This window comes from Galeopterus variegatus, unplaced genomic scaffold, assembly GCF_000696425.1.
Source record: "Galeopterus variegatus unplaced genomic scaffold, G_variegatus-3.0.2 Scaffold2724, whole genome shotgun sequence".
Taxonomy (NCBI): Eukaryota; Metazoa; Chordata; class Mammalia; order Dermoptera; family Cynocephalidae; genus Galeopterus; species Galeopterus variegatus.
The window spans coordinates 3908-18907 of NW_007728835.1; the positions used below are offsets into that span (position 1 = coordinate 3908).

Sequence of the window (15000 nt, forward strand, 5' to 3'; positions counted from 1 at the left end):
AGAAAACCACAAGAGATCCAAAACAGGAAAAAAAAAAAAAAAAAAGAAAAGAAACTTGAAGTCATATTTACTTGAACATAGGAAATCTCAAAGAATTTGCTAAGAAGATAAAAAGAACCCCGAAAACATGAGAGATACAAAGGTAATTTTAAAAGTTTGTGGTTAAATAGAGAAAAGAATACAAATCTTCCCATGAATTTTTTGAAGCACCCTTGTATTTCAGGTTGGTAATGTCCACAACTTTAGCTCATGAACTTCTAATAAAGTTATGCTAATTTTGTAGTGAGAAATTTAAAAGTTATGGTTTCTAAGGCCCGCGACAATAACACACACACACACATACCCACTGGCTTACCTTGAAATATTGAAGAGCTGCAGCATTTCTGAATGTTCATATCCCTGTATTATCACTTGCCTTGCAATGTCCACTATGCATATCAAGATGCTGAGAATGACTCACCTTGGCAACAAACTGCTTGTCTTTTTGGTCCAAATTAGCAGTTGGAGCCACATAGTCTCTCCATATTCTCAGCCTGCGCTCCTTGGCAAACCTGGCAACAAAACAAGGATGCAAGATCATTTACACAAAGTCTGCAATTGGAAACCAGTACCGCTATGGGAGCACACAGTGTAGAATCCTACCCTACCCTGGAGACAAAGGCAGGAGAAAGACCACCAGCCAAACCAGAACAAAGAGTAACAGCAAATGGAAATATCCAAAATGCATATATATTGTAAACCATGGCTAGTAGACTAGGCTAAGTGTGCAATTTTCTAAGCCTGGACAGTACAAATCCACCTTGATAATTCACTCTTTGGTTTATCCAGTATCTTCTGAATGATGACTGACAAACAGAGCAAATGCTGTCTTAAATGGGAAGAACACACACACATCTAAACAACCAACCTTATTTTTTAAAAAGCATAGGCCTGCTCAATTTTCATTTGAATTATAAAAAGGTATCGGCTCCCTGTACTGCCAGTCCCCTCCACCCCCACCAAAAAAAGGTAAAAACTACCAAATCCTGCCTAGGAGAACAAAACTGTCACCACTGTGCATCTAAAGATTAACTGGAAAATGGACAAAATCCCTATAGGAGTTCACTGACAAGGGTTAAAAAACCATATTGCCAGAAATTTATTTTAAAGTACTAAGCCCAGTAGATATTTTCTGAACCAGACTAAGGTTGGGAAATGGAATATGTGCAAATATTTGGGAAAAAAAAAAAATCAATGAAGAGCTGTCTTAAACTATTACAAATAAGTGGATACATGCACAGTGGGAAGGAACTATTTTTTCTGAAAACAGTATTGCAACCTTTTTTTTTTAAAGAAGCAATGACTAAAATGAGAAAAAGACAAAGCAGGATGTAGTAGTTATAAAATAATACATAAAGTAATCTGATAAAGAGGATGTAATTTTACCAACAAGGCAAGTAGCTCAAACACAGCATGCAGAACAGCAGACAAGTAATCACATATTACTGAAATATGGTTTGCTTCCCTGGTCTAAGCCTGTTTTTTAATGATAAGCACTCTCCAGAAAATCCAGAAAATCTTCTACTGATGTTATAAAACATGTAGATATTACTTTCATTGTATTTACTTTCTTCAAAGAGAGTCAGGAACTTAAAGGTGCAGAGAAATAAATTATCAACCAAAATAATAATTTAGAATAGTAACGGACTTAAAAGGATTTACTGAACCAAAAAAAGGAACAGCATCACAGAATAATCAGAAGTATATGGAACACTGTACTTGATAAGGGTATTTTATCATTCTAATTTAACTGTGGAGCAATCTAAAACCTAAAACATTTTTTAAGCAATCACTGGGTTTTTTTCATCAGACAATATACATTTGTTAGACACATCATATCAAATGGGCCAGATGAAAATCTACTTTTATAAAAACTTGCAAATGTTTCTGTGTACAGGCACAGAAGGATGTACCTAAGAAAAGGAACAAATGCTATAGTTATTCAATTCATGTTGTTGCACATCTCTTAGCTGTACATCTCAACGGCAAAAATGTAAAGTTCTCAAGACCATGGTAATTTCAAGATTCTGAAATAAGCCATACAACAAGCCTTGAGAGTGGACCATCAGCAGCAGCTGTCTATTGTCTTCTGCTTAATTGTATCCTGGGAAGTGGTGATTCAGATTACTCTCAGCATCATTTCCATTCATTTATTCTTGTTACCTGCTTTATTTTTTCCCTCTACCGCATCAAATGAAAGAAGTTCATCTATATCTAGAAAAAATTGACCTTGACGCTTGAAAAAGCCGTTGATCTTTGGAATTTCCTCACTTGATTTTCTGGAAATAAGTTATTTCTACAATTGCTTTAGCCATAAGGCACCAAGCCAAAAACATGACAACAGCACCTCAGAGTTATATTAGCACTTATAATGAAAACATCTTTTTAAATAAATTAGGGCATTAGGCCTCACAACAACACTGAATGGTCCTGGTTTAGGACCCACAGGCTCTATCTTTTCATCATACCACTGCTCCAGCTGCCTGTGTAGAAGTAGCTAATAAGTGATTTCATATTCCTCAAATGAGTTTCTTTCATTCCAGATGCCTAAAAACCAGAACTTCAGAAGGGCTCTTGGGAAAAAGTGACCTGAAAACATTAAAAAAGCAAATCAAGTGAAGAATAATATCTAGGTGAAAAATCTAAGCCCTTACCATCCAGAACTGAATTAGACTGAAACTAAAGGTTAATATTTAAGGTCACTCCTCTGTGAGATCCTAGCTTCTTCTGAAATTTCCCTATTCCTTTACTAAAATAGATATTAACATAGATGGATGAGAGAAGATCACTACATTTCTTTCCCTTAAGACCCTAGACAAGATCCTTGGCTGGAAGGCTTCCCTGACAGACTTACCTCTCAGCTGCCCTCAGCTTTTCTGCACCCCGTGTGTAAACTGCAATTGACCAATCCACACAGCGCGCAAAACCTTCCTTCAGGAGGAGTTCTGTGATGTTGCCATTCTGAAAGACAGGCCGCAAGACAAGGCAGGCACAAATCAGATTCTGTTATAAAAAGATCCATTTCTCTAGACTTCTGCCAATTAATATAGCCACAATCTATTCTGCAGTTCCTTTTTTTAATGTTGCCATTCTGAAAGACAGGCCGCAAGACAAGGCAGGCACAAATCAGATTCTGTTATAAGAAGATCCATTTCTCTAGACTTCTGCCAATTAATATAGCCACAATCTATTCTGCAGTTCCTTTTTTTTAAATTTTGAAGTGGAGTAGTTTCTTACATTAAGAAACCACCCTAAAATGGGAGACACCAGTCTCAGACTCCTTCAATGGCATTGGCTTCATACCCCCACAACACCCAGCACAGTAATTCTCACTTAATAGGAGCAGGATACAGGGCCGGCCCGTGGCTCACTCGGAAGAGTGCGGTGCTGATAACACGAAGGCCACAGGTTCGGATCCTATATAGGGATGGCCAGTTGGCTCACTGGCTGAGCGTGGTGCTGACAACACCAAGCCAAGGGTTGAGATCCCCTTATTGATCATCTTTATATAGTATTAAAAAAAAAAAAAATAGGAGCAGGATAAATGTGAGTGGCATTGAAAAGAATTGACATTTCAGCAGCTCTTCTTGTGGCAAAGGAGGATGTTAAGCTTTAGTAGCAATTACAACACCTTATTCTTCCCTTCCCTAAGGTCAGCACTTCCTCCCCTTTTCATAAGGAGAAAGCTGAAGAACGGGCTGAGGAGGGAATAATGTAAGCTACATTTTGTCCAGTGAACTACAATTCACATTCTACTGTAACACAGAGCCATCTAGCAGGGCATGGCCAGACAGCACTCCAGAAAAAACAGACATGACCTTAGCACACTCCAAAACCAACCCTCCCAGCTTTCTACAACTACCATCATGGAAGAATTATCTAGCCAAATAAGTAACAGTAGTTTAACTCTGTATTGAACATAGATTGCAATAACGCAAATCCATTTAAACTTAAATGCTACAAAACAAGGTCATTTCATGTCCAAGAATAACCCATTTACCAAAGTGTACGACAGTGTAAAACTCCCAATAGTCAGAACTACAGGAACACAAAGAACCTATTTACCGCTCAAAACAGTTAGGAGATAACTGGATAAGGCCTAGAGCACACAAAATAATTTTTCCACACCACAGGTCTATTGATACTCCAGATAGCTGACTTCTAGACCTACATACAACTCTTACCAATCCCATTTTATAAATATCACTTCCACTTCTAATGGATGTAGAAACATACAACCTTTCCTATTATGACCTCTAAGATCGACCACTCGGAAAAATAAGTAATAAAGTTCCTCTTCCCCTTATGAACCTAATAACACATGAGATTAATTTCCTAAAGTGAGAAGTAGCACAGATTTGTCTAATTCTATAAGATAAATGATATCTCCCTAGAAAATGCCTCAAAATCAGTTAAGTAATAGCCTTGGCAAGGATATTTAGATAGATGTTAAAGACAGAGCAAAAGAAGAGAAGAGAAGCAAACTACAGCTCTTGAAACCCCAACTGCACACTCACTGGATGAAGGATGGTACCCAGAATGTTCTGGTTGTGGCAGCTCTCTAGAATGATCTGAACATCTCTCTGAAGCAGTCGCGACTCGGTGAAAAATTTGGCTTCTGCAGCAAAAGGCTCTGGTGTCTCACTGCCATCTGCTTCCCGTCGAAAAGTTGGGCACTAAAGCAAAAGTGAGGTAGGTGAGTAAGTAATTCAGCCTAAATGCAAGAACTAGGCACTCTTGCCCCTCACTAAACCTTCCAAAAAGCACAAACACCCCAAACTAAGCTCAGGAAGGTGTAAAATCAGGTCTTCTAACCCTTTTTAAAACATACTGGTGAAAGAGGGCTGGAAATACCTTCTCAGACTTCTTGGCAAATAAAACCCACATTATCATGAGGAAAATAATTTAAATTACAGTTGAAAATGGTCCCTTACCAAGAAAAGATTTATCAGTGCCTACCTTTTAATCCCCCCCCTTTTTTTTAACATCAAAATGGATATTTTACACTAATACAAGCCATATTTAGCAAACTTCAGAGGCTCTCATCCCTCCTTTTCTAGGTTGACATATTCAACAATTTCTCAGCACAGCCCATTTCAAACCCAGGGTACTTAAAAAAAAAAAGATATTTGATCTAACTAGAGTTGTACGATTGCAAAGTTTAAACCAAAAGAAGTATAAAATTTTCTGGTCAATGTTAATGACCTACACTAGGAAGAAACAGTATATCCAAAGTCCCCAAGTAGAAGAATCTGCCTATCACTGAACACTTCCACAAACCCTATACCCACCACACAGCCCAGTGTATGGTCTGACCTTGATCCCTGACAGCATGACTGTAACCAGGTAGTAATCTGGGAGGAGCAGGGCCCTGACCACACTGCCGTCCCGCACGTGCTCGATGATAGCTGTATGACAGAATAAACAGCTTAAGTCATTAACAAAAGTCATACCAGGGATAAACAATGCCCAATCAAATTGCACTTAACACAGTTCCTCTCCCAAAACCCTGAGAACGCTTCGCTCTGAGAAGTGAGGAAGCACTGGCAAATCATGAGAGTTTGCACAACAGACTTTTGCACAAACGATTCCTCATTCCTCAGATCAGACCGACTTCTCTGTCTTCTGAACTTTCCAGGACCACGTGGCTCATACTGAAGCTTTGTTATCCATAAGCTAGTATGTTCACCTGAGTACCAAGTACTTGGCAAAAATAATAACTCAAGATTGGTAATAATTTTATCTTAATGAATCTGTAGTTAAGTTCTCAAAATAGGGCAGAAAACAATACGGCATACAAACATATATATATATATGCTTAGATATATACTGAATACATGTTTCTACCTATAAGTTTCAGGGATGGTATTTAAATCTGTAGTTAAGTTCTCAAAATAGGGCAGAAAACAATACGGCATACAAACATATATATATATGCTTAGATATATACTGAATACATGTTTCTACCTATAAGTTTCAGGGATGGTATTTAAACAGCATTCTTTTAGAGAACAGAAGATCCTCAATGTGCAAAATACCAGCAATTTACTATCCTGCAACAGAAAGGACTAGCCTCTGCAAACTACATCCAATGTAACCTATGAGAACTAAATTCAAACTCCCTTCCAAAATACCATGGTGTTGTTTTACCCTAAGGAATTCCCTTGGATACTAAATGAGTAAAAGAAAGGCTCACTAGGTTTTATACACCTCAAGAAGCAAAGAAAGCACATAGAAAGAAATCATCCTGAGTCACTTCTGTCCTTTCCTACCAGCCTCACCATTGACAGGCTTCTGGTGGTGGGAGTCCACAAAGTGCCTTGGGTTCTCAATGGTATACTTGAGGTCCCGGATAGTGTGTGAACCGTTCCCTTCACTCCACATCCCTTTCTTAGCTGCCTTTGCTTGCTCCTCACATTCCGAAAGCCGGTTCTGCTCAGGACTGGGACATGAAAAATAAATAAGTGTGGTTAGCGAGTTCACAAACAGAAACACGAGGCTCTTTGACACCGGGTCTCTTCTTTATCTTCTCCCCTTGAACAGACCAAAACATTTGTTTCAGATCTATGACTTAAGACCCAAACCTTTAACCAGAAAATCACCATGAATGCAATTTCTGGATTCCACATTTGTTCCTTAAAACAACAGATTAAACTGTTAGGAGCATTTAGTGAGAAGATCTAAAGAGCACATATTGGTACTGCCACCATCAGTGATTAGAAGAGAACAAGTTAGTGGCTCAGAGGGGAGCCCCTCCAGGGGGTACAGCTTCATTTAACCATCCCAGATTCAGGAATTGGAATTCAGGCAGAGCTTAGCAGGGCACAGTGCAAGGAAGGTGACCAAAAACCACCCTTATTCCCGGCTCAGTCTTCAGAACAAGGCTGGGAATATAGAGTGAGCACTGCTATTACAGATGATGTTACCCCCAAACTGCTTACACATTCAACAAGACCAGCTAAACAAAAACTGTTTCAAAATGGAAGCCTTCTCCTTCATCAGACAGGAAACCAAACTTCATAGCAGAGCAGCCAAAAATTCAGTAGATAAACCAAAGCACGTTTCTTTGTTTTTCGGTTTTTTTTTTAAATAAAAACCAAAAAAAAGCTAGAAATGGCTCTTCTGTCTCTCACATCTGAGCTAAAAGGAGCACTGAACTTCAAAGTCTTTGGCCTAATTCCAAACACCTGGTACCATCAATGGATGTATGCATAAAATGAATCTCCTCCCACGTTGAGCAGTAGGGATGACCTACCATTTCTCAAGCCAGAAGTCTTCTGTACCTCTCTTCCCTCCCCTGCTCCAAAAGGCAACCACATCCTCAAGGATCCAAATTCACAGCCAGAATTAGATGAAGAAATGTAGCATAAGAGATAGAAGCAAACACAAAAACTGAGAAAAGGAGACTTTATGTCAAGACAATTTTGGAGAAAAAGAAGAATTGGTATTCCAGGGGAGATTTCTTTGTTGAGATGGTACAATACTACTCTGGAAATTTTTAATTATTCATTCTGGTTGCAAACTGAAGTCCCAAAAAAGACTGCAATGGTAATCTTACCACTAATTGTCCTTAAGACACAACTTTGGCATGCTTCTAAAATCATCATAAAACAAATACTTAATCTAAAACAAATACTTAATTCAATAAATTCCCACATGCACACACCCCAATTATAGAGTCCAGCAAAAGCCTCCTTACAGTCAGAAAGGACCACAGAAACACATGGTGTATACAGTGGCCCCAAAGTCTGTGAAGGCAGAAATAATGCAAAAGGTGCATTTTTGCCTATGCTCCTCCTCATCATTGGTACACCACATGCAAATGTTTAGCTAAATCCTTTTCTACTGCTATGACAGTCATTTAATATAGAGAACTTAATGATTTAAAAACAGCATGTTTATAGCCTCCAAATCACTGATGTAGCATATCACTTTTTAGAGACTAAAGTGTTAATTAAAACCAGCTGCAATCTATCCTACTTAGAGGCATCACCAGTGAACTCATGACATATATGCTTATAAACCTTACGTACCTAACACTCCTTTCTAACAAGTGCACATTACCATTAACTAAACAAATACATTTTTACCTACTAATTAAGTATCTAAAGATCCACAGACCAACACAGATTAAAAAGCTTTAGAAAGATAATAATTTTTCCTAACTCTCAACATAGAACAGCTGAGGCCTTGTCAGTTTCCACAGGTTCTAAGCAGCAGGTTTTGCTTTGTATTCTGCTTATTCCCCCCACTGTATTTTTCACTTCACTTACTCCTTGTACCTGATATAATATTGCATATCTATTTGTTTTTTGTCTGTCTCCCCATTAAAACGTTAGCAGAGGCTATATTCACTGCTATATTCTCAGTACCTAGAGCACAGCCAGACAAATAACAAGTAGTCAATAAATATTTGGGACTGGATGAGTGAATAAATACTCTGAAACTGAATATCTACAGTCTAAGACCTATTGACTCTTATGAATACAAAGAACAAAACTGTGTAGTCTCAAAGCCTGTTTTTAAAGAAGTTATGCATGTCAAACACATTTAAGGAACGTTGAGTGACCTCCTGGCTCAGAATAATCCATAGCTGAGCAAGAATGTCCTAGAAGCGATGAAAGCAACTGAAGTTAACCAGTTTATGTCAGGGGGCAAGAATAAAAATGCAGCAAAGCCAATTTACAATTGACTACCCAACCTCCCTTGATGTCTCAAGGAAATCAGAGGGACAGAAAGAGTAATGAATACTCACTTATTCGTTCTCATGCCTTCTCTCCGGGTGGCTAAGCCCTCTGCAACCAGTGACTCTGCAATGTTTTCCCCATTGGTATCTGAGGAGGCAATAAAGGGAATTAAGCACAAGATTCAAACCTGCTTCCAACAGCAGTAGAGCTCAAAAGGGACCACTTTTACACTTAGCTCTTCAAGGAGAATGATGCTGCCAGAGAACAGGACAAGGCAGTGATGTAACATTGGGTTTTTCAGAAAACTGCTTTTCTCGAAATGTCTCTAGAACCCAAACATATATCAATCTTCTCAGGATTTTGTTTCTAAATTTTCTAGCATATCTGCCAGGCGAAAGGCAATCTCAGGAACCACAGAAGACTGACAAGAGAGCAGGACACATGCTGCAGGCAGCTCAGGAGAGTATAAAGCAGTGATAGAAGGAATAGGGGACTGGAGCTCAACACAAATTTAGCAACTTAATAGCTTAGACAGGATCTCTCAGCATCTTAATTTACTCATCTCTAAACTGGGAAGAGCACTTACCTAGCTGGGTTCTTGTGAGAATTAAATAATAATGTATGTAAATCACCAAGCACAGTGCCAAGCACATGACAGGAATTAGAAAAAGTTAGTCCCCTCGCCCTGTACATCAGATAGACAGATTCATTTAGGATCGTCTATCACATTTTACACAGGAAAGTCCAATTCCTCTCCCAGGTGTCCTCTTCTCTGCTCCAAGAGGACACCAATGTGAGCTACACCACCTGACAAAGACTTTCTCTTCCTCTCGCAGAGACACCGAGAGGACAGTGTCTAGATATATGATCTCTCAAACAGCACCCATCACAACAGGCAAGTAAAATGAAGTTAAACATAAAACCCAACCTGATTAGGTTCTACACAGGCACTTGAAACATTAATTGCATTTCCATGCTATTGAAAAAGCTTTTAGGCTTAGTGTTTTCTCTTAAATCTCTGCTTGTTAACTGAAACCATAAAGGAAGACATCTATGAGGGAACCACCACATAAAAATCTTTAATATGTTAGAGAACAAGCTCCTAGATGAACTGAAACACAGCAGTCTAGCTGATAGGTAATATCAGCACAGAATAAAAATCTTTAAGATTTATATTCAGTACACTATACATCGACTTCTGCAACCAGTAACAAGTACATACACTACTCCCAAGCCCAACCTAAAAGCCTGGCCATTAGCCTGTCCAATTTCTGCAGGGGCAGATTGTAAGCCTCATTTCCTGCCAAGAAAGTTGAGGTGAATGATATTCACACAAAGAACACTAGGTTCTGAGGCTGAGTATGGATCACCTGACTTTTCCTTCGAGGTTACTGCTGAGGCCAGACACAGATAGACATTAGTAAGCATTACACTGGTTCTTTCAAAGTAACAGGAAGCTCACAGAGTGGAAAGTCAAAAGGAAGGATTCAACAATGATGGGAAAAGGTGAGCAGTGAGGTGCCAAGAGGTCAGGGGTAGAAAGAATGAAGCCCAGGTACAAACAAGGTGGGTGGCCATAAAACCAGCCAGTCAACAGTACACACAATGGCTCTCTGACATTTTCTTGGCACAGAGCACCTTGAAATGGCTCACTTCTAAAAAGTGAGTTCTGAATGCTCCTTCAAAAAAGGAGAAAAATGCATTCCTCTAGGCTGAACCCTCAAAGGAGGCAACAAAATGTGGTGGATAGAATAGAGAAACAGGAATTTGTAGGCCAATGATCTCATTCTTGCTTATTACTTATCAAAATTTGAATTTGATCAAGTCACATTTGGGGAGCGTATTCAGAGCAGGTAGGTCTTCAAAAGTCATAAAAGTAATCATCTCCTGTTTAGAAAGTTTTAGGTTAGCTGCAAATTCTCAAATTCTACCATTCACTCCGGTCATAAGAGTGAGTAGCAATGAAATAAAATAAATATATAAATATTAATTAATTACTAAGTCTATCTGTTTTCTTTCATTAGAATTGGTATCAACAGTTGGTTAAGGAAAGGAGGAACTGGTAAAGGGATGCGAAAATCAACTACATTGTATATTGATAAATTAAAATTAAAAATTATACAAAAAGAGTTAGTTAAAATACCCAAGTGAGGGCCAGCCCATGGCTCACTTGGGAGAGTGCGGTGCTGATAACACCAAGGCCACAGGTTCAGATCCCTACACAGGGATGGCTGGTTAGCTCACTTGGGCGAGCGTGGTGCTGACAACACCAAGTCAAAGGTTAAGATCCCCTTACCAGTCATCTTAAAAAAAAAAAAAAAAACAATTGAAAATATTAAAAATAAAGCCATTTCTTTACCTATAAAATTGAAAGATGTAGGTAGTTTCAATCATTCTTTTGGTACATATTTATTAAGCACCTACTATGTGCCAGGTTTTACTCTAATCATTAGTGTGTTAACATACTAAATTATATCCAGCTTGTAATTTGGTCAATTTAAAAAACACACTTTTAAAAAACAACTGTAAAGATAATTTAAAATATCAGCTTCTCTTAACATAAACAACTTGGTTAACATAAACAACTTGGCCATTTTGATTGAAGACCAAGATTATTAAAATGAATTCTTAGAGGTGGTCTCCTTCTAAAAATAGCTGTGCCCACAATTATCTGTGGTCCAGTGAGGTCTCTGTTATGGAATTAAAATTTTTAGGTGATAAAATCTTTGAACAACAGCATTTTGAAGACAGTACACTTTTTTTTGTTTCACACTCTTTCTAACCACCACTCAATGATAATGCTTAAGTGTTTTATTTCCTACTATATTATTAGAATTATGTTTATATTATATTATGTTTATATTGTTATATTATTAGAATTACTGTTTGTTTCCCTTTTTGAAAAGATTCTATATATTTCTAGAATTTCCCATTCAATCAAGAAGCAGATAGCACAAAGGTGTTTCTCTACTGGGTAGGAAAGTGAACAAGACACCTCCGAGGTCATTCCCAACTCATTTTTCTACTGGGTAGGAAAGTGAACAAGACACCTCCGAAGTCATTCCCAACTCATTTTTCTACTGGGTAGGAAAGTGGACAAGATACCTCCAAGGTCATTCCCAACTCATTTTTCTAAAACCTCTATAATTAAAATCAGAGTCTTAACAGGATATTGTGAGCCTTGCCATTCTACCCTGCTTGCTTATCGCCAGCACTGACTACCCAAGTCAAATAGATTATCTAAAGCAGCTCAATTACAAGAACTATCAGAAAGGTTTTTAATCAAAGAATCACAGGAAAGTTTTCAAAAACTGCTCCCCAAATAAATCCAGATGAACAAGACTGTTCATGTTCATCTCTGGTTGCTTTCTGGAGAACATTCTACCAATTCTTTCAATGTCTTATGTCTGTTCAAATTGCATTCCCCACTCTTTATTCTCCCTCCACCTAATCTAAAAAAAGGACGAGAACATCTAACATCCCATGAGCCCAACTAAACAATAGGTGGGTTTAGGTGTGCACATAGACAAATATACTACTAAGCACTAAACTCTCTCAATAACTTGCAAATGAAAAAACTTGGGTTTCGGGAAGTTAAGGGTTAAGTAAGGGTACATGGTAGGAAAGTCAGAATTCTAACTCACATCTACACAACTCCAAAGCCTGTGTTCCTTCCATTCCATTACAAAATATTTGGCCTGCAAAAACCATGGGCACTAAACAAATCTTCCCTTCCTAAAAGGAGTCCCCAGGAGGAGAAGAAAAGCCACAAGACAGATAAAGAAAATAGAAGATGCAACAGGAAATCTATAGGAATTCAATTAGCACTCTGACCTAGAAGCACAGAGCCATTGGGTTCCACAAGCTGATGGCCTAAATGGAAGGAATAATGCTATCCTGTACTACATACACCTAAACCAAGCCAAGAGAGTAGGCAGAGGAGTACACAAGGAATGGGAATACAGGGGGGTATTCCTCTGCACCTATATGCCCAGTAACTGGAGCATTTCCAACTACACCTATAGCCAACTATCCTAGCACTACCTCTGCCAGCCCCCACACTGGCCTTGCACCACATGAAAACTGACCTTTAGAGCAACTTGAGACTCATCTCAAAGAGAAATGAGTCCTCTCCTCCTTGCCACTCACCTTTTCCAAGATAGATCATGCCATATTCTCGCCCCTGGGGAGTCTTGTTTTCTATCGTGAAACAGACTTCCTTCCCAATCAGCTTCTTCCGAAGGAACTCTCGAGCAGGAAATGCCCAGGGCTGAAAGACAAAACAAATGTGTCACATGAGAACTGCCTAATTCCAGACCCCAATCAGCATTCAAGGAACTTCATTCCTTTGGTAAATTTCTGAGTACCTACCATGCCCTGGCCCTGTGCTAGGCCCTTAGAAAAATATAAAAATGAAATGCTCACAAAGCAAATCGTATACTTAGGGGCTCATAAAAAAGGAGGGTTCAGCAGTTGGTTTAACGAGCACAGGCCATAAAAACAGGCCTAAGAGTTTTCCAGACACTGGCAGTAGCACTTTTTCCCCATCACTATCTGTTCAGAATTATAGCTTACTTTGTGAATAATATTTGCCAACACTTTTATAGCACTTACCATGTGCCAGCCACTGCTCTAAATGCTGTGTGTGTGTGTGTGTGTGTGTGTATGTGTATATATATATATATGTATGTGTATATATATATATATATATATATATATATATATATATCTCAACCCACTCCCTGAAATGAGAAGTCCAGGCTCCAGGAACCCACCTAGGCAGAGGGAAGCCATAAATAACAACTACAACCTCCATTTGTTTGCCTATTTTCAGTTCACAAAGCACTTTCACTGACTGCTAAACTAGTCTAAAACCAGTTCAAGGCATTATTGGAATAGGGACATGGTTCTATTGCTATTATTATTTCAGAGTGAATACCCTGCTCAAGTAAGAGCCTTATGTCATTTCCACTACCTTTTTAAAGATAAGCAACAGAGTTGAGAAGACACTCCCTAAAATGTTTCCTCTTCTATTTTTGCTCTAACCTGAAGACTTTAGAGGTCCCAGAACCTTGGGGAGGACACCAGCAGTAACAGCCACTTATAAGGGATCACCTTGACAATGGTGATTCTTCTTCCCGCTCACCCATTCAAGACAAAGATACAAGAGGTGAGACATACATCCATACAATAGGAAGTAGAGTCTCCATGTGATCTCATAATTAAATGTGCAAAGGGATAGTTTTGCCCCATCCCCACTTTATCACCTCTAGGATGGTTTAGACAAAGGTTAATGTCTCCTCTGAGGCAGCCCTGTCACAGTAACCACTGGCACTTGAATTTACAGTCTAGACCGGGCTCAGTGCCCCAAGTTCCCTTAGAACAGAAATGAGAGTTCAAGGAAGCATATGGTCAGTAGGAGTTCATGTGCTGAAAAAATACAAAGTATAAATTGGAAAAGTGGTATACAACATGCATATGTTGTCTATTATAATTGCATGAAACCAGAGAACTCGGGCTACACACAGTAAAGGCAAAACAGTACACTGGTGGCCTAAAAAGGAAGCCTCTGCTAACCTTTTCGGTCCATGAAGATTATTCTATGGGGTCATCCAACAAGCTTTTCTGGAAGAAAAACAACCATGTGACTTCCCAGAAACCAGAGGCCAACTAAAAGGTGGCTAGTCCACCGATTCGTTGGGCTGGTACTCATAAAAACAGTACTGTTACATAACATCAATCATTAATGGTTCTAGGAAGAATGGATCCTAAGGAATAGTCTTCAAAGATGCAAAAACAAGCTTATATTCACTCACTTGATGCTCTCTCCTCAAAGCGAGGAGCCAATTACTCAATGGCAATAGAGAATTCACCATATATTTATGTCCCATTTCTATTCCCACCCCACTTGCTAAAAGTGAAAACGGATACCAGTCACCAAAGAGTCTGACTGATGATTGATAAATGATCTAAATTATCGACCACATCACGAAACCAGTACTGAACCAACTAACACAGTCTCTTACACTTCTATTACCTTAATGATCAAATAATTCCAAAAACATGCCCAGCCACAGATATGTTTAAGATTTAGTCCAAAGTACCACACTAATATTTAAAATTCAGTAACATACTACTTTCCTAAATGCTTGGAAAAGTTCTGACAAGTGCTCTTAAAAGAAGCCAAGACTTTGGTGAACACTCACTTTTTTTTTTTTTTTTTTTCTTTTTTGTCTTTTTTCGTGACCGGCAACGGATCGCAACCCTCAGTGTC

The 15000-nt window shown here is 38.7% G+C and overlaps 1 protein-coding gene across 1 annotated transcript in view; it reads right to left on the reverse strand.

Moving 5' to 3' along the window:
- Positions 1-415: 415 nt before the first annotated feature.
- Positions 416-15000, reverse strand: part of SND1 (staphylococcal nuclease and tudor domain containing 1) — a gene marked incomplete at its 3' end in the record, with an annotated part of 49269 nt that continues 34684 nt past the window's right edge. Inside the window, exons 3-9 of the mRNA XM_008582787.1 lie at positions 12876-12996; positions 8795-8873; positions 6321-6481; positions 5356-5447; positions 4557-4715; positions 2894-3000; positions 416-551 (exon numbers count right to left, since the gene is read on the reverse strand). Coding sequence (XP_008581009.1) covers positions 416-551; positions 2894-3000; positions 4557-4715; positions 5356-5447; positions 6321-6481; positions 8795-8873; positions 12876-12996 — 855 coding nt within the window. The remainder of the gene's footprint in view (positions 552-2893; positions 3001-4556; positions 4716-5355; positions 5448-6320; positions 6482-8794; positions 8874-12875; positions 12997-15000) is intronic.